Source organism: Protomyctophum bolini (genome assembly GCF_963924005.1).
Source record: "Protomyctophum bolini genome assembly, chromosome: 4".
NCBI classification, from domain to species: Eukaryota; Metazoa; Chordata; class Actinopteri; order Myctophiformes; family Myctophidae; genus Protomyctophum; species Protomyctophum bolini.
Window position 1 is genome coordinate 30,791,288 of NC_137865.1, and position 24,385 is coordinate 30,815,672.

General features: G+C 44.8%; 1 protein-coding gene across 1 annotated transcript in view; it reads right to left on the reverse strand.

Annotated features, from left to right (window-relative positions):
• Window positions 1–1,487: 1,487 nt before the first annotated feature.
• kcp (kielin cysteine rich BMP regulator) overlaps window positions 1,488–24,385 on the reverse strand; it is a 69,100-nt gene continuing 46,202 nt past the window's right edge. Inside the window, exons 30-46 of the mRNA XM_080761081.1 lie at window positions 23,689–23,953; window positions 22,539–22,621; window positions 22,352–22,445; window positions 21,828–22,001; window positions 21,200–21,282; window positions 20,587–20,707; window positions 20,391–20,473; window positions 15,562–15,661; window positions 14,489–14,577; window positions 13,605–13,707; window positions 12,668–12,807; window positions 12,057–12,229; window positions 10,537–10,648; window positions 10,357–10,458; window positions 8,699–8,863; window positions 6,284–6,584; window positions 1,488–4,438 (exon numbers count right to left, since the gene is read on the reverse strand). Coding sequence (XP_080617207.1) covers window positions 4,218–4,438; window positions 6,284–6,584; window positions 8,699–8,863; window positions 10,357–10,458; window positions 10,537–10,648; window positions 12,057–12,229; window positions 12,668–12,807; window positions 13,605–13,707; window positions 14,489–14,577; window positions 15,562–15,661; window positions 20,391–20,473; window positions 20,587–20,707; window positions 21,200–21,282; window positions 21,828–22,001; window positions 22,352–22,445; window positions 22,539–22,621; window positions 23,689–23,953 — 2,409 coding nt within the window. The 3' untranslated portion in view covers window positions 1,488–4,217. The remainder of the gene's footprint in view (window positions 4,439–6,283; window positions 6,585–8,698; window positions 8,864–10,356; window positions 10,459–10,536; window positions 10,649–12,056; window positions 12,230–12,667; window positions 12,808–13,604; window positions 13,708–14,488; window positions 14,578–15,561; window positions 15,662–20,390; window positions 20,474–20,586; window positions 20,708–21,199; window positions 21,283–21,827; window positions 22,002–22,351; window positions 22,446–22,538; window positions 22,622–23,688; window positions 23,954–24,385) is intronic.

Consider the following 24,385-nt stretch of genomic DNA (forward strand, 5'->3'; position numbering starts at 1 on the left):
AAAACGATGGGTTATAGCCCATGTTTTTTGAAATTTTGAAAAAAAAAGTTAGCCTCGTTTCTCATCATTTTGGACCATGGGCTATAGCCCATATCGTACGGCATACTATAGCGCGCCGTTTTTCATCATTTTTGAGGATTTAAAAAAAACGACGAAATGACAAAAACGATGGGTTATAGCCCATGTTTTTTGAAATTTTGAAAAAAAAAGTTAGCCTCGTTTCTCATCATTTTGGACCGTATAGCCCATATCGTACGGCATACTATAGCGCGCAGTTTTTCATCATTTTTGAGGATTTGAAAAAAATTACGAAATGACAAAAACGATGGGTTATAGCCCATGTTTTTTGAAATTTTGAAAAAAAAAGTTAGCCTCGTTTCTCATCATTTTGGACCGTGGGCTATAGCCCATATCGTACGGCATACTATAGCGCGCAGTTTTTCATCATTTTTGAAGATTTGAAAAAATTTACGAAATGACAAAAACGATGGGTTATAGCCCATGTTTTTTGAAATTTTGAAAAAAAAAGTCAGCCTCGTTTCTCATCATTTTGGACCATGGGCTATAGCCCATATCGTACGGCATACTATAGCGCGCCGTTTTTCATCATTTTTGAGGATTGGAAAAAATGACGAAATGACAAAAACGATGGGTTATAGCCCATGTTTTTTGAAATGTTGAAAAAAAAAGTTAGCCTCGTTTCTCATCATTTTGGACCATGGGCTATAGCCCATATCGTACGGCATACTATAGCGCGCCGTTTTTCATCATTTTTGAGGATTGGAAAAAATGACGAAATGACAAAAACGATGGGTTATAGCCCATGCTTTTTTGAAATTTTGGAAAAAAAAGTTAGCCTCGTTTCTCATCATTTTGGACCGTGGGCTATAGCCCATATCGTATGGCATACTATAGCGCGCAGTTTTTCATCATTTTTGAAGATTTGAAAAAAATTACGAAATGACAAAAACGATGGGTTATAGCCCATGTTTTTTGAAATTTTGGAAAAAAAAGTTAGCCTCGTTTCTCATCATTTTGGACCATGGGCTATAGCCCATATCGTACGGCATACTATAGCGCGCCGTTTTTCATCATTTTTGAGGATTTGAAAAAAATGACGAAATGACAAAAACGATGGGTTATAGCCCATGTTTTTTGAAATTTTGGAAAAAAAAGTTATCCTCGTTTCTCATCATTTTGGACCATGAGCTATAGCCCATATCGTACGGCATACTATAGCGCGCCGTTTTTCATCATTTTTGAGGATTTGAATTTTTTTTCGAAATGACAAAAACGATGGGTTATAGCCCATGTTTTTTGAAATTTTGAAAAAAAAAAAGTTAGCCTCGTTTCTCATCATTTTGGACCATGGGCTATAGCCCATATCGTACGGCATACTATCACAGGCTCAGATCCATAGTGTTTCATTTATTTACACACAGGCTCAGATCCATATAGTGTTTCTTTAAAAAGACTGGAAATAAATGTATTACCATTCGATGTTTAATAATATTCAATCAAATAAAAATAAACTCAAAATACACTGGTTATAGAAGCAGTTGCAATTTCCAATAGAGTCTGCCGTCAAAGAGAAACAACAGCTTCCATCTGCATTCAGCGCCAGCGGTGACAAGCACACTTGTTTACATGACAGATTAGAAGCATCTGCTTCCATAACCATTAGACACGGACTGTTGTATAAAGGCACTCGTGCCAGAGACAGACCCAATGTTGACAAATGGCTCGTCATAATTTACTTTTGGTGTTTTGAAGCATTATGTTATGTTATACTTTAGCTATTGAAGAATAGCAGATCTACAAGCTACAAGTGCGGCACTCGGTGCCGCGCTACGAGCTTGTAGATCTGCCATTTTAGAAAAATCTTGAAAATGTGGCGCACATCTTTGAATATAGGCTATATTCTTTCAGAGCGAACATTTTTAACACAATATTTGCTTCTGGGGGGTTCCTGGAGGCTGGCACCACATATTATCAGATGGGGGTCGGCGGCCAATTACATTTGATTTTTGGGGGTCCTTGACATGAAAATGTTTGATAACGACTGACATAGAAACATACTGTAGGTTTTTCAGAAAACTGTCAGGATTTAGAAGGCATTTGTAGAATCCCGTCTCAGGTCTAAATGGGTTAAATAATGCAAATCGATGCAAATGGAGGGTGATTTGTCACAGGCAGGTATAGGCTGCATTTCACACAGACATAAAACAGAGATTTACGGAGAGAAAAAGGCAATATGTGAATGTCTTTTGTCCACAGCCTGCTGACCTCAACGGTATACAATGTTGATAAAGTAACATAATATACAGTAGAAACAAACATAAATATAAAAAGATTATAAGTTATATAAAACATATTCATACATTTAATTGTTAAAAGACATAATTCTGTTACAAAACGTAAAATTACAGTATACAGTTCAGAGATGTTCAAATATTAAATACTGCTGTTTCTGACTTATGTATTAAAAAACACAAGATCTCTCCAGGTGGGAATGAAAAGATCTCGCCGTCTCTCGATAATACAGTACTATAGGTAGATAGATTTAAGTGTAGTTAAGGTGACCTAGATAGATTAAGTGTTGTTAGGGTGACCAGATCCAAACTTTTCATTTAAGGGATAGAAGTGTCGCTTGTGTGGGATGGGGGGACAGGATGGGACGGGGTTAGCAACTTACTTAAAGGGACACTTCGCCCTTTTTGCAAAAATAATATATGTTAACACCCCGGGGTTATTTAATCCATTAAATCATAGCGCCCAGCGATTTATAGCAGCAGAGCACTTTTACCGACGGACCAGATGTTAGCCCGATGTGGCTGAAGCAGCTAGATGTAGCCAAAACACTCTGGAGGCAATCGACAACAATGGGAGGTATGATTAATTCTACCGCGACTAGCGACGGGACCGCGGTGGGCCGTCTAACACATATTTTTTGCTTAGAATTGGACGGAATGATTTAGATCAAGAGTTATTAACGTTTTAAGATTTTCAGTCTCGGTCATAATTATTTGTTTTGTCCAAAATATTGTGTGTGTTGTCATGATTTGTCACGACTCGAGTTGGCTTCGTACAATGCTTAAAAGGTCTTTAAATAAATACTTTATGAAATGTCTATGGGAAAAATGCATTGTGATTCATTTCCTGGGCCAGGCGTCGTCATGAAAGGGGGCGGGACTGCAACGCTCTATAGTTCACTTGAACAATGTTGTGGTAACTAACTACGGTATTACAGAGGGGTGTACATGTGAGGGGAAGAAAGAAAGGGAAGAGAACAGTAGTCGCGCTGAGGGCTCTCAGAGCGGGCAGACAACAGCAGACAGTCCGTAGTCGCGCTGCGGGGCTGAGGGCTCTCAGAGCGGGCAGACAACAGCAGACAGTCCGTAGTCGCGCTGCGGGGCTGAGGGCTCTCAGAGCGGGCAGACAGGGGTGTTGGTGACCGGGGGAACGTGGGACTCGAGTCCGAAATTTGCGCTTGTGCTGCAGTTCCCCTAAAAAAACCCACGCCAACCTCAATTGCATTCTAACTAAGCGTTTCGGGCGAAAAAATATATTTTTTCAATTACATTTATAGCCAATATGAAGCTAAATGTACCGTCAAAAACACTAGCCTGACCTAGTAGCCACTTGTTGCTAGCGCCGTAGCCCGCCGCGAGAGCTTTCAAACTGTTTTCAGTCAGACCACGTGATGTACTGTACCACCCATATCAATTTCGGGGCATGACAGCGGACCTTTAAAGTAAGCTAATTGGAGGCACTTCAATTAGCTTTGGATTGGAGGCATTTCGTTTTAAAATGGGTCATGGGTGGGTGGTATGGCCAACCTGGTACTGTAGCCTATAGGGTATATTTCTCATGTTATTTTAACAGATTTAAAAACACAAAAAGAGACAATGGGAGCTTTACAACAGAAAGCCAGCTATTAGGGGACTAACTATTAGGGAATTTGAGCATGCCAAATGTGGGACAGAGTCTCAATTTGTGGACGCCTGAAAAGTCACGGAAATCAGGGACTGACGCAAAGGGGGACATCTGGTCACCATAAATATGCACATTTGCATAAGTGTGTGTGTGTGTGTGTGTGTGTGTGTGTGTGTGTGTGCGTGCGTGCGTGCGTGCGTGCGTGCGTGCGTGCGTGCGTGCGTGCGTGCGTGTGCTAGCTGTGCTGTGCATACTCATGAAAGAACACCCATGCATGTGTTTTATGAGGTGCTGCCGTGGATAATCTTGGGACACTTCTCCGGGGCTATGCAGTAGTAGTTGTGTAAAACCAAGCCTGCAGGACATTGGCAGCCTGGTACGCAAGGCTTGAAGCAGTGACTCTCTATCACTCCTAGAGGTACATCGACGTTGAAGCAGGTGACCGGACATGGAGGGCCACACTCGTCAAACACAAATCCCCTCTCAGCTGGACAGCCCACCGCTGTGGAGAGACAAAGATGGTAAATATTGAGAAATAGACACACAGATTACAAAGCACACAACCCCATATGTTTCCTCACAAGTGTATTAATGAAAATAACGTTGCTGTCGGGAGGAAGCCACCTAGCTCAATTTTTTAGTTTTTAGTTTTTAAATCAATGCTATTGAACACCCTTTTCGTATGTTTGTTGGTTAAAATGCTGGTATTGAACCAATGCGGTGAAAGAATATATATATATATATATATATATTCGAAAATTTGCGCCACATTTTCAAGATTTTTCAAAAATAGCAGATCTACAAGCGCATGTGTTGTGATTGCTTTCCAACTGTCCTGCAGGGGATTGTGGGTGAGGCGGGATAGGGGATTGAATTTAATTAACTTGTGACTACGGGTGAGTCCCAAACCTCGGGACCAAGCAGGTACCGAACCGAACATGCAATTATTAATTTATTTAACAGCAAAATCCGGTGAAACACTGTTGTAAGTAAGGAGTAGACAGAGTAACTGCGAGGGTCTCTCTCTCTCTCACTCTCTCTATCTATGCAGCATTGACGGGTGACGTGGGGGTGGGGGGATCGTTTTGGGATAATGTTTGCGCTTCAGCCAGTCAATCAGTGAGACAATAGCACGCAACTGAGTGATCAGCGAACGGCCATGCACATCAAAGGCAGAGTCTCCCGGCTGTGCACACCCAACGCACGCATCATGCACTGGCCATGACATGGAAAATGAAAGAATCACTTCTGTCCATGACAATAATTCAGTAGTGGTGGTTTCTTGACCCGCAATGGTTCTGCAGGCTCCACCTGGGCAACGGTAGTACTGCAGGCTCCGCTTGGGCTCAAATGGCCCTCCTAAAGGCCTCATCGAAGGTTTTTGGGCTTCCTCCTCATGGAGGATGCAGGCTGGGGCGCTAACCCATACTGCTCCCGGGGTGCCGCCTACATTCCGGCTGTCACCCGTCTCTCCGGTTGTCACCAGACTATACCTGGTTGTCACATAGTCTATTCCTATGAGTCACTATAAATAGAATACCTCAGAACGAAAATACATCGCTTGGATGCACCTGGAGGCTGGGATGTATCCTCAGTGACCCCAAGGTCATCAGGGTTTCGGGTCTCGCAAACATCATACCCCTCACTCGGGTGACCCAGCCAGCTGGGGTGATCAAGTCCCGACTTACGTCCCAGTAGCTACCCTCGATCAGACCCACTAGGGAAAGACAAGGGCCACACAATCCGTTGGATCTACTCCTGAACTACTCTGCCGGGACTGGGAGGTACAGTTCTGACATGTGGACACCAGACACTTCATTCAGGTGTGATGGTTTCTTGAGCCGCAATGGTTCAGGCTCCACCTGAGCAACGGTGGTATTGCAGGCTCCGCTTGCGGCTAGAATGGCCGTCCTAAATTTGTTAAATGCTGGATTAATGCTTTTTAATCAAATCTCATAATCTCGTGGATGGTACAGTGGGGTACAGTAGCTATTCACGAGATTATCTCGTTCTGACACAGATACAGTTAAAAACAGACAAAAACTAGCCCTACCCCGAAGGGACTTGGCGAGAAAACGCAAATGATACTTTCATTGTGCAAATCTTTAAATAATATATTCTTTCACAGCGCACGTAAATACTCAAATATTTGCTTCCGGAGGGGGTCCCTGAAACAAAATATTTTCAGACGGGGGTCCGCAGCCAAATACATACATTTTGGGGACCTTGACATGAAAATGTTTGAGCAGTGAGCACCACTGACATAAAAACATAGGTTTTCTTAGAAAACCTATGTTTTGTTATTTATGCGTTACTATAGCATGTATACTGTGTATACTATACTTACCACACAGTGACGGGCTCCTCCACTGCAGTCTGACTCCAGCCTCTCTGCACTGACCAGCGTAGGCCTCCAGCGTGTCACAGAGACACTCGTCGGTGTTGGCCCCGCAGGCGCACTGGTCGTACACACACGCGCCGTACCAGGGCTCCGGAGGCACCACACGGTGGCAGGGCTTGAACACGCCCGACTTCAGCACCTTGCAACGGGCGTTGGCGCCCTTCCTGGCCTGGTAGCCTGCGTCCTTGCAGGGGTCAACGTCCTCGCCAGCGTGACAGGACGAGAGGGAGTGGCTGCCATTGGTCACCTACAAAGGCGGCAGCGCAGACAGAAACGATCACATCACATGCATGTTTTTTTTTTCTTTTCATTTTTTTCCTGCCTTTATTTAAAAAAATGTTTTATAAAAAATGTATCCCACAATTTTGCAACCCATTTTTTCACCCAATGTCAATTATTTGAATGTAATCCTGGGTGCTACACTTCCTCTACCAACCTGGGGGGGCAGCGGACTGACCTCATGCTTCCTTCCATGCATCAGGAGTCCAAGCTGCTTCTTTTCACCTGACAGGGGGGAGTTTCCCCGGCAGGACGTAGCTCGTGGAAGGAACATGTTATTCCAACCAGTTCCTTTCCCCTCCATCAGGCACCAGGGGGAGGTAGTTTAGAGACCAGGATTACTGCATGTTTTTTGTGACCTACCTACCCTAGGGGACACGGGGAGAACATGCAAACTCCACACAGAAAGGCCCTTTCACCAACCCCGCCTCGGGTATGGGCACTGATGACGTGGAGGAGGGAACACGCCCCCCAGCACCCACAGTGTCCTCAGCAGGAATCGAACCCAGGACCTTCTAGCTGTGAGGCGACAGCACTACCGACTGTGCCACCGTGGCCGCTGCTTTTCTGCCTTTATTGATAGTTTACACTAGGCTGACTGGGGGAGAGAAATGGCCCCTATTGATAGTTTACACTAGGCTGACTGGGGGAGAGAAATGGCACCTATTGATAGTTTACACTAGGCTGACTGGGGGAGAGAAATGGCCCTCTATTGATAGTTTACACTAGGCTGACTGGGGGAGAGAAATGGCCCTCTATTGATAGTTTACACTAGGCTGACTGGGGGAGAGAAATGGCCCTCTATTGATAGTTTACACTAGGCTGACTGGGGGAGAGAAATGGCCCTCTATTGATAGTTTACACTAGGCTGACTGGGGGAGAGAAATGGCCCTCTATTGATAGTTTACACTAGGCTGACTGGGGGAGAGAAATGGCCCTCTATTGATAGTTTACACTAGGCTGACTGGGGGAGAGAAATGGCCCTCTATTGATAGTTTACACTAGGCTGACTGGGGGAGAGAAATGGCGAGTGACACGCAGCAAAGGTCGTCGGGATCAGGATTCGAACTGTCCAGGCTGCCTCTGTACTCAGACCGCTACGACAGCCGTCCGATCACATGTATCTGGTTCAAAAACCGTGCAAGCATAACCACATTCAATATTATAATATATTTTAGCTGCCCCGCCCCGTTCCTATACAAACCCATTATAACTTCAACCTCCATTTTAACCATGATAGATTCATTGGTTAAAAAATATATTAAAAATAAATGAAAAAAGTAATTGGAAAAACATGGGCACCTCAAGTATTAGGAGGCCAGTATCAGTCACCAGAAGTATATTACGTGCTTTCCTCGAGATCTCTCGCGGAAAGTTATTAAGGTCATCTTTAGCCCACAAGATACACGAGATTTGATTAAAAAAAAATCAAAATATTTATTTATATTTACATTTAGTTTTTTTAGCCTTCGTTAGCTTCCATCCATAGCTAGCATCCATAGGCCTGTCTCTGCTTATTTTTCAGATTACTCTGACACTAGTGCCAGCCCCTCGCTTGAGGGTCGGACATTGCTGTCCTCGAGATCTCTCGTGGAAATTAAGGTCATCTTCACCATTCACAAGATTTGATAAGCCTTCGATACCTTCCGCGGCTAGCATCCATAGGCCTCTCATTGTAGAAACAGCCTACATGGTAATCCGGGTTATTAGTGGTATAATGTTTGAATAGGCTAGAAACATGGCATACAATGCCATGTTTATCGCCTATTCAAACATTAATCTGAGTTTTGACTATACAATGGGTTTGTATAGGAAGGGGGTGGGGAAGCTAAAATAAATGTCTAATGTTTAAATACTGAATCGAGCAACTTAAAAACTGTCTGGGGTGTTCACATAAGCCTAAGTATAAAATGACCAAGTGAAATATCTCTTTAAGTGGTTCATTTATATTCTGTTTGGAGTCGGTTGCTGTAAAGAACTTGGCTCACCTGGGATTACAACAAAGTATATATCAGGCTTAATAAAACAAGACTGTCTCCCTGTCTTACCAAAGGCAGCCTCTGACAGTCTGATCTTTCTTACCCTCCAGCTGTTGCCGAAGGCAGCCTCTGACAGGCTGATCTTTCTGCTGGGCATCCGGAGGTCGTCCTGTTGGTAGTTATTGAAGTTTCCACACAGGCCACACGTGTGGCTCTTATAGGAGCCTGGAACGCTCACCTCCAGGTGGGAACGGCCACTCCACAACATCTGGAGAAACATAAAAGAATAGGTCACAGGAAACGGTGGATTAAGGAGGGCCCGAGAACGATTCTACAAATTTCTTTCAGTTTTCTGGTGGGAAAAAAAAGTATGTGTCCGTCTACGTATATCAGTAGTTCTCAAACCTTTTCATGTCAAACACCCCCTATATGTATTTGGCAAAGATAAAAGATCTACAAGCTCATAATAATAATAATAATAAAACTTTATTTGTATAGCACCTTTCATGACATGAAATGCAGCTCAAAGTGCTTTACAGAAAAATGGAGAATAAAAGAAAAGCAAGGCAACAACATTAAGAACAAGCAGTAATGCAATACAGTGAGGACATGAATAACAAAAATAAAAAATAAAAGATCAATTAAAAGCAATGTTGTAGAAGTGGGTCTTGAGCTGAGCTTTAAAAATGTCTACAGAGGCTGCCTGACGAAGGTACAGTGGGAGCTTGTTCCATGCCGACGGCCCGTAGAAGCAAAAAGCTTCTTCCCCGTATTTTTTAGTTGCCATTTTTTTTGGCAAAGCGAGCAGGCCAGCAGTGGAAGACCTTAGGGGGCGGTTTGGGACATATTTAGGCAGGCAGTCAAGTAAAATAATTTTAAAATCAATCCTAAAAACAACCGGAAACCAGTGCAGTGATGCCAAAACTGGAATAATATGTTCTCTCATCTTAGTTCTAGTTAAAACTCTGGCTGCTGCATTTTGGACAAGTTGTAATCAGTCAGTTGTTTTCATTGCAGCATTGCATTGCAGTAGTCAAGCCGAGAAAAAACAAAGGCGTGGATTAGCGTTTTTGCATCGTCCAAGGACAAATAGGCTCTGATTCGTGCAATATTTCTAAGGTGAAAAAAGGCAATCTTGGTAACATGATTAATGTGTGAATTAAAATTCAATTCAGAATCAATAATAACCCCCAGGTTCTTTACTGTACTGTTACTTTCTACAGTCAGGTTACCAAGTCTGCTTATTATTGATTCTTTCTGCTCACTAGAACCGATTATGAGAACTTCTGTCTTATCCTCATTTAGCTTGAGAAAGTTCTCACTCATCCAACATTTGATGCTAGACAGACAGGTCAACAGCGGGTCTAAAGCACAGGGATCATCTGGAGCCACAGAAAGATATAGTTGGGTATCATTAGCATAGAAATGAAAATTGACTCCGTGATTGGTAATGAGTTCGCCCAATGGCAGTATGTACAAGGAGAAAAGCAGAGGGCCAAGAATCGAGCCCTGTGGAATACCAGAACTGATATATCATATAGTGCATCACTTTGAGCTTGTGTATCTGCAATCTTTTTAAAATACCGGTTAAAGTGGTTACAATCCAAATTGACTCGTATGCTTTCCCTGTCTTAATGGGAAGATCAACACAAAGACAGCACAAAGAAAGAAAACAATACAGATCAAACTTAATTGATCCCCCAAATTGGCAAAGTTAATGTGGCACACGCCTATTCTCTGATATATGAAAGAGCTCCGCACCTTGAGTCCAATGTTGGTGTTGAGTAGGATGATGTTGGCCTGACGTTCCACGTAGATGTATGGTTCTTTGAGGAAGGGAAGGGTCACCACCTCATCATTGACCTGGCAACGTCATTATCATGTCATTATCAAAGAACAGTGTTGGAAGAACACATTTGCAGCACAGTTACAATCACCAACCTTGACGACCCAGTCTTGGAGAAGCTGCACCGCAACGTCTCCTATAAACACAGTCACCTCTTTAGTCCAGGACACTCCTTTACGTCCACGATTATCATTGGTAACATGGACACTACAGAGGCAGAGAGATTCTTTCAGTTAGTCAAGAGAGCACATCCAAACAGAAATCTACTGGGTCTTCCAGAATTATTTTATCAACACCGTCTTTCTTTCTTTGTTCAGTAGCTTTTTGTATTGTATGTTATGCTCGCTATTTCAGGAACTTCACCTATTTTCATATAACTGGTCCTATGTTCATGATAAAATACCACCATTTTGTGGTTGTGGGCAGTTCAGAAACCGTTTTCTGAACTGCCCTCCTATGAGACACAGACTGAGTAGAAATAAATCGTGGCATTTTATCATGAACATTAGTGAGGACAAATTATATTAAGGTAGGTTGAAAAGTGGTGAAGTGGTCCTTTAAAGATGGAGTGCCACGATTTTATTTCAACCCTAAAACATGATCATCAGGTATTATTATAATATAAGGAGGAATAACTTTTTCCAAAAAGTGGACAGTATTTGTTAAAATCATGCTTTTATGTGGACACGCCCACCAGTTCATTAAGTATGCCTGGTTTGCCTGGTGGGTGGTGATCCACCTGAACTGAAGCCGCACCCACAGCTATAGTTGTATGATAAAGGGGGAGGGGTTAGGGGAGGGGCTGATACTGTATATTTCATTGGCCCGTTTGACTGTCAAGGGTTCAGCCTCCAGGAAGAAACCCTAAATACAAAGTTAATACACCATTGCACATAAAAACGACTCCAGGGTGTCTAATGAAGTACTGTCACCTCATAGACACATGAAAAACTTTAAAAATACAAAAATTGTGGCACTCCATCTTTAAGAATATCCTGTGTGCCCTGAGGTAATTGGTGTCTTCAAAGATGCCATGGTTCATATAAACAGTACTATTGCTGAACAAATGATTGGTCCAATTCGCATTTGGTATGGTGTCACCCATAAGGCCCAAAAGTGCCATCCCTGGTACACTACAGTAGAATTTTGTACCCGCTTAACGAACACTCATTCCAGATTACGTTGCCGCGCACTATGGGAAGAAGGAAATTGCCTGCAGGCTATTCCTGTGTGTGTGTGTGTGTGTGTGTGTGTGTGTGTGTGTGTGTGTGTGTGTGTGTGTGTGTGTGTGGCGTGCCAAGAGAAAGAGAGAGAGAGAGAGAGACTCCGCACGTCAAAATGAATTGGAATAAAAAACAAATGATGTAGCCGCTGCCTATATGTATCGTCTGGATCGCATGTTGGTGACCTGTAGGCTTTACCCACATATTGGTAGCCTATCCCAATATTGGCGTGACGCATTTCACTTGAATAATGTTGTGTGCGCGCGTGCGGAGAAATACAGTTATTTAATGAATCGCAGGTTGGTGAGCTCTTGCCGTGTGTGAATTGAATGCACCACTAATGAAAACTAACGTAATTGCAGTCTCTATGACTTATTTTTAGAATTGTGTACCTGAAGTCGCCACCCTCACAGTCCTGAGCTAGGACATATGTACACGCCCCTTGGAAGTGCAGCATGCGGCCATCGAAGGTGCGATAGTGCGGGTCTCCGAACACGATGCAGGTGGCCGGACGTGGCAGGCAGTGAGGACAACACACACCGGGGATTACTGCTGGCATCTCATCCTGGTGAGCATATAACAGTATAAACAAATGTACTTGTAGGTGGGTGTGTCTGTGGGCAGGCCTGTCACAATTTTGACATACCCAATTATTGAGATAATCACAAATATTTTGCAGAATTTCATATATTTTCAAACATTAAAAAAGCAGAAATAGAAGATCTTCAGTACAAGCCCAATGTGAAACTTTTGTTTGCATGCAAAGCGTTAAAGCCGAACAGAAATGTATTTTTTATTCATTATTTATGTGTCAAAAACACAATTAATCGCAATTACTTTAGTGACAATAATTATTAATCATCAATTAAAATGTCATAATTGTAACAGCCCTCTGTTTGTGTGTGTGTGTGTGTGTGTGTGTGTGTGTGTGTGTGTGTGTGTGTGTGTGTGTGTGTGTGTGTGTGTGTGTGTGTGTGTGTGCGCGTGCACACTGCATACTGACTGTAGCGCATGTGAGAGGAGGGCAGCGTTCACTGTGGCAGTGAACGTCTCCAGACACACAGGAACAGCTGGTGCACTCGTCCACCTCCCACTGCTCGTTGGACTGATACACTGTGCCCTGGTATGTACACGACACTGAGTCTGTAACGCACGCACGCACACAGAGACATGCGCACAGACACATGCGCACACGCGCACCCACACACACACACACACACACACACACACACACGGTCAATGTTGAGAAATAAACTCAGACAGGATGATTAAACCCCTCTGTGAAGTTTAGTCATCCTGTCTGCGTTTATTTCTCAACAATGACCCCTTGTCAATTTCCCCTTGCTTATTACACGGCTTGGGTGAATGCTTGATTCTGATTGGTCAACACTGAATTCAGCGGTGTGTTATTTCTTGATAATGACCGCTAACAGACCGCTGGCTAATCAAAGCCTCAGAGCACCTGGCTGCACTACTTGGATTTTATGCTGTATCCAACATGACAGTCATTTAAACAAACTGTCATGTAAACAAAAATGTAATTTACAATCTCAAGAATGTTTTTGAAAACATTTGAAGCGAGAAATAGACGATGCAGTAGCCTACTCGAAAATGTATTCCATTTGATCAACACTCACCTCCTTGTTTTCCTGAGGCGACTTTTGTTGCGCTCTGGGGTGGCAACTTGGAATACTTTCATCATAAGCAAGGAAATACTTTGTTCTGTTGTCACTTTTGGATACATTTAATTTGCCTCAAAGTAGCCATGTAATAAGCGTCATGAATGGCTATGTGGTAACCTTCAGGGTGATTATTGCGATTGGCTAATCACCCTGTCAGTGATTATTATTATATTATCAACAATGACCACCTAGCCATTCATTGTCCCTTGCTTAACATACATTGCCAGGGCCCCAAACCCTGTTGGATGACTGTAATACCTTGGCATTCATGGCAGCATTCCCCAGGAATCTTCACTGGTGACTGGCTATCCTGGCACACCACTGGCAAACATTCCTCAATAGTACACTCAATATGGCCCAGCTGTTAAAAAGACACATACAGGGTAAGTCATGTCCAGGATTGCCTTGAACATAAATTGGGTTTATATTAACATACAAACAGTGAACACATACAAGAGTTTAAGTTGTATGCATGTTATGTATGTAACATGCTATTTAGAACTTTCTTGTTTCATTAGGAATCCAAATACTCTTTTTTTTACTCCAATCTTCCAATCCAAACATTACCAATATAAACAAACCTATTGCAGCCCAAAAATACAGTCAGAATGTCCTCTTCCTGTCAGTAAATACAGTGTCCTGTCAGTAAGGTGTGAGAAAAATGTCAAACATGTTGCATGTTCTCGCCGTGTCCCCTAGGGTAGGTACCCTCACAAAATACATGCAGTAATCCTGGTCTCTAAACTGCCTCCCCCTGGCCAACCGGGGCGCCTAATGGAGGGGAAAGGAACTGGTTGGAATAACGTGTTCCTTCCACGCGCTACGTCCAACCAGGGAAACTCCCCCCTATCAGGTGTAAAGGAGCAACTTGGACACTCAGGCATGAAGGAAGCATGAGTTCAAGTCCGTTGCTCTCCCCATGTCCCCCATATATGGGGACTAGGTTGGCGTTGGGTGTGTAGAGCCCAGGATCACATTAGATAATTGACACAGGGGTGAAAAATGGGTTAGAAAAGCGTGGGATAAAAAAATATATATATAAAAAAATTAAAAAAAAGTCAAACAGTAGAATGAGATCATTTCTTTGACTTTATATGGGGTTAGTAAACCATTTTCATTTGACCTGTTGCAGGAGGACTTACATTACAGGTACAGGTGACACAGTCATCATCACTGTCTGTCCAGCTGGCCCCGTTAGGCACACGCATCCCCTGTCCCTCGATCACACACTCTGAAACAATACATGTTCACGTTCACATTTATCTATGTGTTACTTTAATGATTTTTGGAAAATAGCCGATCTACAAGCTCATAACGCAGCATGTTGTGAACTTGAAGATGGACATAGCGTTAAAGTGGTTAAACTGATTTCACTGCTATGTTAACACATTTTGCTGGGGACCCCCCTAGAACCTAACATCCGTCTAACAGTAGAATATCTGTACAATGAAACTATGAGTATATAGTACTATAGAGTGCTATGTCTACATAATGTGCTTATCTGAATTACATAAGTTTAGCCTTTGCCTGTAATGTCGTCGAGGCTAGTGCAAGTGCTACGGTCCCCGGACCCAACTTTGAGAACCACTGATGAAGTATACACATCCTTCTACCCTAATAGACAGGGGGTACACATCCTTCTAACCTAATAGATAAGGGGTACACAAGCACATGGCCGTTTATCCGTGCTCCTGGTCCTACCAAACCACACTGTTAGCACACATCTCTCCATGCAAAATTATCTCTCACCTGGTCTCATCATTCCATAATAGAGACTAGAATTTTGCGGGCCTTCGGCCCGCTCATCCTCTACTCTACTCTACTGTACTCACACTCTACTCTACTCTACTGTACTGTACAGTACTCGCACTCTACTCTACTCTGTTCTGCTCTCTTCTCTTCTGTACTCTACTGTACCGTACACAAGTAAGACGCGCAAACGCGGGAAGCGAACGCAGCTCGTACATATTTGGGTTTTGGACGTATAGCTTTGGGGACTCCTTATATGGTTATGGCTGAGTCATGGTGACATAACAGCGGGACAGACACTTGCATCAATCACAAACAAATCACTCAGCTCCATATATGGGCACAAAAGCGGAACAGACAGACAGACACACAGACAGACAGACATGATCTGCTAGGTCTCATAGTAAGTGCTCACTGCATTCGCAAATACTGTCCCATACTGTACCGTACTGTACGGATATCTCACCCTCGCACACGGGACAGCAGGAGTCTGGTGGGGTGAACTGTTCGTTAGGGGTACAGGTGAGTGGCAGGCAGCTCTGATGCAGACAGGTCCATGTCAGGTCCTACAAGGCACACACAAATAACTGACACACTGTAGTCATATACTTACACTGGACCGTCACCTTACATTGCGTCACCTTCTTAAAATAATGGCCTCAGTCATTTTTATATCTTTTTCAAAAAACAGACAAAACTGTTGAAAAACAAAACACACACACTTGTGTGTAGTGAGGGGTGCTCTTTCTTATCATACACCAGTAAGACGCGCAAACGCGGGAAGCGAACGCAGCTCGTAAATATTTGGGTTTTGGACGTATAGCTGCTTTGGGGACTCCTTATATGGTTATGGCTGAGTCATGGTGACGTAACAGCGGGACAGACACTTGCATCAATCACAAACAAATCACTCAGCTCCATATATGGGCACAAAAGCGGGACTGACAGACAGACACACAGACATGATCTGCTAGGTCTCATAGTAAGTGCTCACTGCGTTCGCAATCACTGCGTTCGCAATCATCCCATTGCGAACGCAGTGAGCACTTACTATGAGACCTAGCAGATCATGTCTGTCTGTCTGTCTGTCTGTCTGTCTGTGTGTGTGCCCCCCCTTTGTGCCCATATATGGAGCTGAGTGATTTGTTTGTGATTGATGCAACACACTCCATATTTGGACGTATAGCTGCTTTGGGGACTCCTTATATGGTTATGGCTAAGTTAAAAACTTAACTTAAAAATAACTTAACTTAAAAAAATAATAACTTAAAAATAAATCTTAAAAAAACCCAAATATGTACGAGCTGCGTTCGCTTCCCGCGTTTGCGCGTCTTACTGGTTTATTATCCGGGGCTTTTATTTGTCTCAACTGAACTGATTCGGATACCAGGCTTTTATTGGAAGGAGGCAGCTATAAAAAGGAGGCCTATATTTCTACTTTTCAAACCGATCATAATAACCAGTAAGACGCGCAAACGCGGGAAGCGAACGCAGCTCGTACATATTTGGGTTTTGGACGTATAGCTGCTTTGGGGAGTCCTTATATGGTTATGGCTGAGTCATGGTGACGTAATCACTCAGCTCCATATATGGGCACAAAAGCGGGACAGACAGACACACAGACAGACACAAAGACATGATCTGCTAGGTTTCATTGCGAACGCAGTGATTGCGAACGCAGTGAGCACTTACTATGAGACCTAGCAGGGATCGTGAGGCCAGTGCCAAGCAATTGCGTGAAAAACGCAAAAAGAAGAGACCACTTCCACCCGAGCCGGAAGTGATAGCCCTCCATATTTGAGCCAGATCCTCATTCTAGGCTGTGGGTCGATGTGCGATGGATTAATTTTCTTAGCGCGGTGAAAGTTTAGAGAAACAGGAGTATTAAGCGTGAGTAAATTATTTTTTTTTAATGCTGAATTCATGCTTATTAATCAAAGCTCGTCATCTCGTGGATGGCACAGCAGGGTACAGTAGCTATTCAGGAGATTTTCTCGTGCCAGCACAGATTGTGTTCGTGGAGTAACTGACTTATTCCAGACTTAGGCAATGTAATGTGAAGTCACACTCTTGAGAGAGGCCCTTATACCAAAAGGAGTGGGAACAGCATTGACCATCCTTTCCAAGATCATTGTGCACTGTATGTCACATTACAAGTTAGGGCATTTGTTCATCACAGACAGGTTTTATCATTTATAAGTAAATCGATAGTTACGTATGTAACTACGGTTCTATGAGTCCCGAATGTCCGCCAGAGGCGGTGCTTTAAGCACTGAATACGTCCCTTCGCGCATGCGCAGTCGAGTATTTTATACCAACAATGGGGGGCTCAGTCCCTACAGAATCTTCTCGCGAGAACACGAGGATTCTGAGTGACAAGAGTGCCTCTGGCGGTCATTCGGGACTCATAGAACCGTAGTTACATACGTAACTATCGTTCTATTTCGTCCCTGCTGACCGCCAGAGGCGGTGCTTTAAGCACTGAATGACTTATACCAGCCAAGTCAAACCTCAAAGGGTAGAACCGGAGGATTCGGGGAAGAGGACCACGTCCAATGGGTGGGGAGTGGCCACATTCACCCTGTAGAATCTTGAGAAAGTGCACCGCACAAGAGAGTGGCACCGTACCCCTGATGGTACGGGGAGGTTACTTACCTCATAGGCGTGGCTGATTGTGTCTACAATCCAGTGGGACAGGCGCTGCTTGGAGAGAGCGCCGCCTTTGTTCACACCACCATGGCAAAGAAATAGCTGCTCTGCCCGCCTGATGCGTTCAGTAGCTTCAATGTAGGCTCTCAGAGCCCGGACTGGGCACAACAGCTCCAGTTTGTCTGTCACCTCCCCAGGTGGGGGGTTAAATCGAGCCAGCCTGATAGGCCGGTTGAGGTGAGCCTGCGACAGCACCTTCGGGAGGAATGCTATGTTTGGCCACAGCGTGACCCCCGAGCCGTCTGCGTTCCACCTCAGACATGGTTCACTGACTGACAGAGCGTGCAGTTCACTGACGCGCTTTGCCGATGTAATGGCCAGGAGAAGGGATGTCTTGTATGACGCCCACTTCAGCTCGGCCTGTGCCAAGGGTTCGAAGGGAGGCCCGCACAGGGCGTCCAGTACCCGGTTAAGGTCCCATGACGGAGCTCTCGGAGCTCTCGGGGGATGCAACCTCTGAGCCCCTCTCAGGAAGAGGGACACCAGGTTGTGGCTCCCTACTGTGCGGTCGTTAATTGCCTCATGGCGGCAGGATATTGCTGCCACGTAAACCTTCAAGGTAGAGGGGGACCGGCCCTTACCTAGTAGGTATTGCAGGAACTCCAGGATTTTGGGTACAGGGCAGTGTACTGGGTCTTCGCCCAGATCCCTACACCAGCTGGAAAACAGCTTCCACCTGTTGTCGTACTGTAGCCTGGTGGACGGCGCTCTGGCGTTCAGTATGGTGTGTCTCACCGGGCTGCTCAGCAGTGGCTCCGGCCCCTGAGCGGCCAGACGCACAGCTGGAGGCGTTGTGGGCATGGGTGCCAGATCCGTCCTCCCAGCTGCGACAGTAGGTCCCTCCTGTCGGGGAGGCGCCAAGGCGCTCCGTGACAGAGGCTGTGGAGCAGGGGGAACCATGTCCTCCCTGGCCAGAAAGGGGCCACCAGCAGGATGGTGTGACCCTCCTGTACGACCCTCTGGAGAACTGTACGTACCAGAGGAAGTGGTGGAAATGCATAGAGCAGCTCCTGTGGCCAGGGGTGCGCCAGTGCGTCCAGGCCTAGAGGACTGACGGTTTCCGCTAGGGAAAACCAGCGAGGGCAGTGGGTTGACTCCCCTGAAGCGAAGAGGTCCACCTATGCTCTCCTGAAGCGGGCCCAGATGGTGTGAACCACATCCGGATGGAGGCGCCATTCCCCTGACGGGGGCTTCTGGCGGGAGAGGAAGTCTGCGAGGTGGTTCCGCTCCCCTGGTATGTGCACCGCCCGTAGGCTGGTGAGACGGGGGGCCAAGACACCCAGGGCAGAGGTCATGCCCATCCTCTGGCCGCAGAGGAGCCTGGCAGGAGGTGCACAGGTGGTGGCGGGGTTCGTCCATCGGTAACCCGCAGATGTAGCCCAGAGCGCGGACGCTAGTGGTTGCTAGGGGTGGAGCCGTATGCTGGAGGGAGGGAGCGCGGACGCTGCCTGTGCCAGCAGAGGCTACTGTTGGCTGTGCTAAAGGCCGCTTAGCTGGAGGAAGGGGGCGCGCACGCCACCTATGCCGGCTAAGGGGTGCTTTAACAGCGATAGAACAGTATATATAATATATAATTATATATAGTATATAATAATAATATAATATATATAATATATAATTATATATAGTATATAATAATAATATAATATATAGTTACATATATCTAATTTAACAAACAACAACCGATAAAGAGGCAGTGACTCTATGCCGAAATTAAAGTACACTCTTGAAAACAGTGACGACCAAATCAGTCAAGCTAATTCACATAGCCGGGGTTACTGAAGTACCCTCCAAGATACGCCAAATTTAAACTATAAGCTTAATAGTATAGCATTAAATAAGTACACTGCAGTACACAGAATGAGTGTTACTCGAGTTGCACCGTGCTGCGGCGTGCCGCGTCGCAGACACGGGCTAAACAGAAAAATAAACAATAAACAATAAGCAATGTCGACTGACGTGCTGGGAGCGGGCAGCGCTATGCTTGCCGTCACTAGCACTGCAGCATAGCATACAATTCAATTAAATTCATGCATGGGAATCAAACAGTGTAAGCTGGCAAAGAGACCCGAACTTATCCGTTCAGCTTTGACCAGTGCTGAACGGGACGCTATCAGGTCACCGATCGTAGCACGCAACCGTGTGTGTGGCAGGGAAGCAGCGCGCACGCAGCCTATGCGCACAGGGGTTGTTTGCTTACCTTTGTTAGTTCGTTCCCACGGGGAAAAGAAGATGTAAAGTCGATAATAAGAGTCGCAGCTCCTGGAGGGCGAACGCACGCGTCGCTACTCCGACCAATAATGGTCACGGGACTACCAGCGACTCAATAGTTCTGTAACAATGCAGTTTAATTCTGCTGTAGAACTCTGTACTGTGTACAACTTGCGCAAGCGAGAAGAAATTAGGGACTGAGCCCCAGGTGACTGCCGGAAGATATAGACTACTCCGGGGGTCATCACGGGGTCAAAATTGACATTGTTGGTATAAAATACTCGACTGCGCATGCGCGAAGGGACGTATTCAGTGCTTAAAGCACCGCCTCTGGCGGTCAGCAGGGACGAAATAGAAGTAAATCAAATAAAGTACCTTGCACTGGCAGGTGAAGCAGGGGTCATCGGTAGCCAATACCTCGTTACCAATCAGCGTGGCCGTGCAGTTACTGAGAGGCTCTACACAACAAGCATACAACACACATCACAAGTACATCCGCCACAATCAGAACTTATGATCTAACATAAGCAAAGAACTATGGATGTGAAAGACATTTCAAAGTTGTACTGACGAGCGCAGACGGGACAGCAGGAATCTGGTCCCGAGAAGAGGATGTTGTTCTTGGGACAGTCCACCAGACTGGGACACTGCTTAAGGTAGCACCTCAGGTGCTGCTGTCCATCTGGCATCACCTGGGGGGCGGAGGCACACACACACACACACGCACACGCACACACAAACACTGTACTGAATGAAATACACACTACATTAAACTAGTTGCGCTGTGTAGCTCAACACTGAGCTTCAACTTATCACATACAGGTACAGTATCATTGAGATAGTTATGACTGACTGACAGACAGACAGACAGACAGACAGACAGACAGACAGACAGACAGACAGACAGACAGACAGACAGACAGACAGACAGACACCCTCCCTCATTGCAAATATTTAAACATGTTCTGACATGGTTTGATGAACTATACACTTTTGTAATAAAAGTAAATTATAAATATTACAATGACAACAGATGCTTTGAAGTGATTTAAGTCTGACACTGAAAAATCTATAAAACTAGATATTATAAGTCACAAAAGAGTACATATACAGTGGATGGATGGATGGATGGATGGATGGATGGATGGACCGATAGATACATAAGTGAAATGATCGTATCATACCTCACAGGTACAGATCTGACATGGGTCGTCAGCTGGCTGGAAACTGTCTCTGGGACCGTACACTCTCCCCTCGAATACACAGTCTGGTCAAGCACACACACAGAAAACAACCCTCGAATACACAGTCTGGTCAAGCACACACACAGAAAACAACCCTCGAATACAGAGTCTGGTCAAGCACGCTCGCTCACGCACGCAGACACACACCACAAACTCCACCACAAAGTGCTTTGGAAGTCCATCGACTACAGTGCAAAAGAGGCTTTTTAAGCAACCTGCAGTACAAATTATTCAGGAGATGAATAATAATCATTTTAAGAATGATTTTTATTCCAACCAAGTAAGTTGTTGCTGTCGGGTGGTCCAAAACCGTTATTATTTGAGAAAACTATTTTAAATGAAAATAGCATCGCAAGACATTGTACGTTTATAGATCTGCCATTTTCACTATACTTTTGCATGATGAAGAAAGGCATTATTTTTTGAAAAAATTAATAAAAACATGAAAATGTGAAATATGGAGATACAAGGATTATACCTGACAGCAACAAAGTGATGTTGACAAACCAGGCCTTTAGCTGAATTATGAATTATTACACAAGTCATCGTTAAGTCAAGCTTATATTACCTGCACAGACAGGGCAGCACTCCCCAGGTACATTGATGGTGTTGATACAGGGAGACAGGCAGCGGACCTCTGAGCAGGTGGTCACTCCGTCCACACACATGCATGACATGCAGGGAGTGGAGTCTGCAAACCAACTGCTGCCCTCCGCATGCTCCTCTCCTCCATACACGCAGCCTGAAACAAACCGCAGGACTGTACATTCTAGAAGAAATTGCTCTACTTTTCTGCAAAATGTTGCACACTATAAAAGTATAAAAGCACTAATAAACGTAATATCTAAAAATGCTATACAAAACATACACAAAATTGAGAATGATTAAAATAATAATAATTTGTTTTCAGGCTCCAAAATATATATTTTACAAGCCGTCATGTAATTCCATTAAATGGACCACAATCGAAACAAAGCTGGGGCTTTTTGTGTTATCCTTTTAGCATAACCTTTGACTGTACTACCTGTACTGTTAACAAACCTGCTAATAACATATTCATTCAGTCAGTTCTTTCAGAATGATCAGACTAACCTCTACAGCGGGGACAGCATGCTCCGTGATCGGTCACCTGGTGCAAACACGTCAGCATGGGGCACTCTGGAGATGCACAGCGGGCCTCTCCTGCCTGGAGAGATCACACACAGTCGCACATGTCTCAGTTCAGCTTGTGGAGAAGGGGGGAAAAAAGAGAGATTTGAACAGCTGTGGAGAGTCAGACCTGACAGATGCATGTAGAGCAGTGGTTGGAACTAAGGGTCCATGTCTGTCCCTCACTGTACTCCTGTGCCTCCAGCATACACACTGAGAGAAAGAATGAAGCAGAGAGAGAGAGAGAGAGAGAGAGAGAGAGAGAGAGAAAGAGAGAGAAACTCCTATTCATCATTACACAGAAATGACCTGTTTTTGTTATGTTTTTCATAAAACAGTTGGTTAAATGCCTTGAACTCAGATTTGTAGAATACCAATCTGTTAAAAAATAATGATTGTCACAAGCTTCTGTTGCCGTCATTAGGATGTAGTCAACACCTATTCCAAAGTCTTTTTTCCCATGTTGTCTAACGTGTACATAGAATATATGACCATTCAAGACATAGGCTAATTGGTGCTCTGGGTGCTTTAGGAGCCTGAGGAGTGTGAAGCCTGGGGCCAGGAGGCCTGTGCTGAGTGTGAAGCCTGGGGCCAGGAGGCCTGTGCTGAGTGTGAAGCCTGGGGCCAGGAGGCCTGTGCTGAGTGTGAAGCCTGGGGCCAGGAGGCCTGTGCTGAGTGTGAAGCCTGGGGCCAGGTCAGATCTGCTATTTTTCTATAGCTAAAGCATAACATAATGCTAACACCAAAAGGGGTTCCCGCCCAAAATGGGTTAATATTCCCCATGACAAGCCCCAGAAGCTTTTTTTTACCTTGGACATTGTCATGTTGGATACGTGGCACATGTACTAAAACAGATCCTGCTGACAGAGAGTAGGATTAAGCATTAGCATCAGCTGCCCTTTGGTGTAAGAGGTTTCCGACAATGCATTTATACCAGTGGTGAGACTGGGAAGTAGATTTACTTAGTTTAATTTTGAGGAATTTGTACTTGAGTATTCCTACATTTAGTAAGCAAATATTGTACTTTTATTCGGCAACATTTATTTGAAAACTTTAGTTACTAGTTACTTTGTGGATTTGGATTATTATTACAAAAATCACTTCAGCGCTATATACATTTCGGCCATTTGAAAATATCTCTCCCACACCTGGGGGTCTATTAGAGTAATGTTAACTCCATAGACACATACAAAACAGAAAAGGTACAAAAACCACAGCACTCCATCTTTAATATGATACACACGGGTGCACAGGGTATATTCTGGAAATCCCAGCTCTACCTGTGCACTGAGGACAGCACTGTCCCGCCTGAGTGACTGGTCGCGAACAGGGTGTCGCTGGGCAGGCGAGGGGCACGCAGGTAACGGTGCCCCTGACACAGGTGCAGCGCTGGCAGGCGTTAGACGAGGGACTGAAGGTGCGTCTGTGAGCGTGGACCACGCCCTCGTACAGGCAGGCGTCGCACGCGGGGCAGCAGGCGTCCGAAGGTACAGGATGGGAACACTGGCGCGGACACGGCCTCTTGTGACACGTCGCCACCTCGTTCTGACCAGACAGGGAGGGAAGAGGACAGGGGGACAAGTTGTAGGACAGGGTTTCACAAACACTGGGTTGGGACCCACATGTGGGTGGGTCGAGGACACATGTTTATGTGTCCTCCTCGAATTAAATTCCATTAATTAGTAGTGAAAATAGACGATTTTTCACTAGTTTGGGTCGCGGGCAAACATCTAATTTCTCTTTTGGGTCACGGGCTAAAAGGTTTGGGAACCACTGTTCTAGAATGACCAAAACGAGGCACGTGGCGGACAAACCGGGTGTGGACAAGATAAAGGGGAAACGGGAATGGGAGAGGAGAGGGGATATGATATAGCAAGGTGGTGGTGGTGGGGAGGAAAATGACAAGCAAACGAATCAACCATGACCTTAAAGGATATAGACAAAATGTGGTCACATAAAAACACAAAACAAACACTG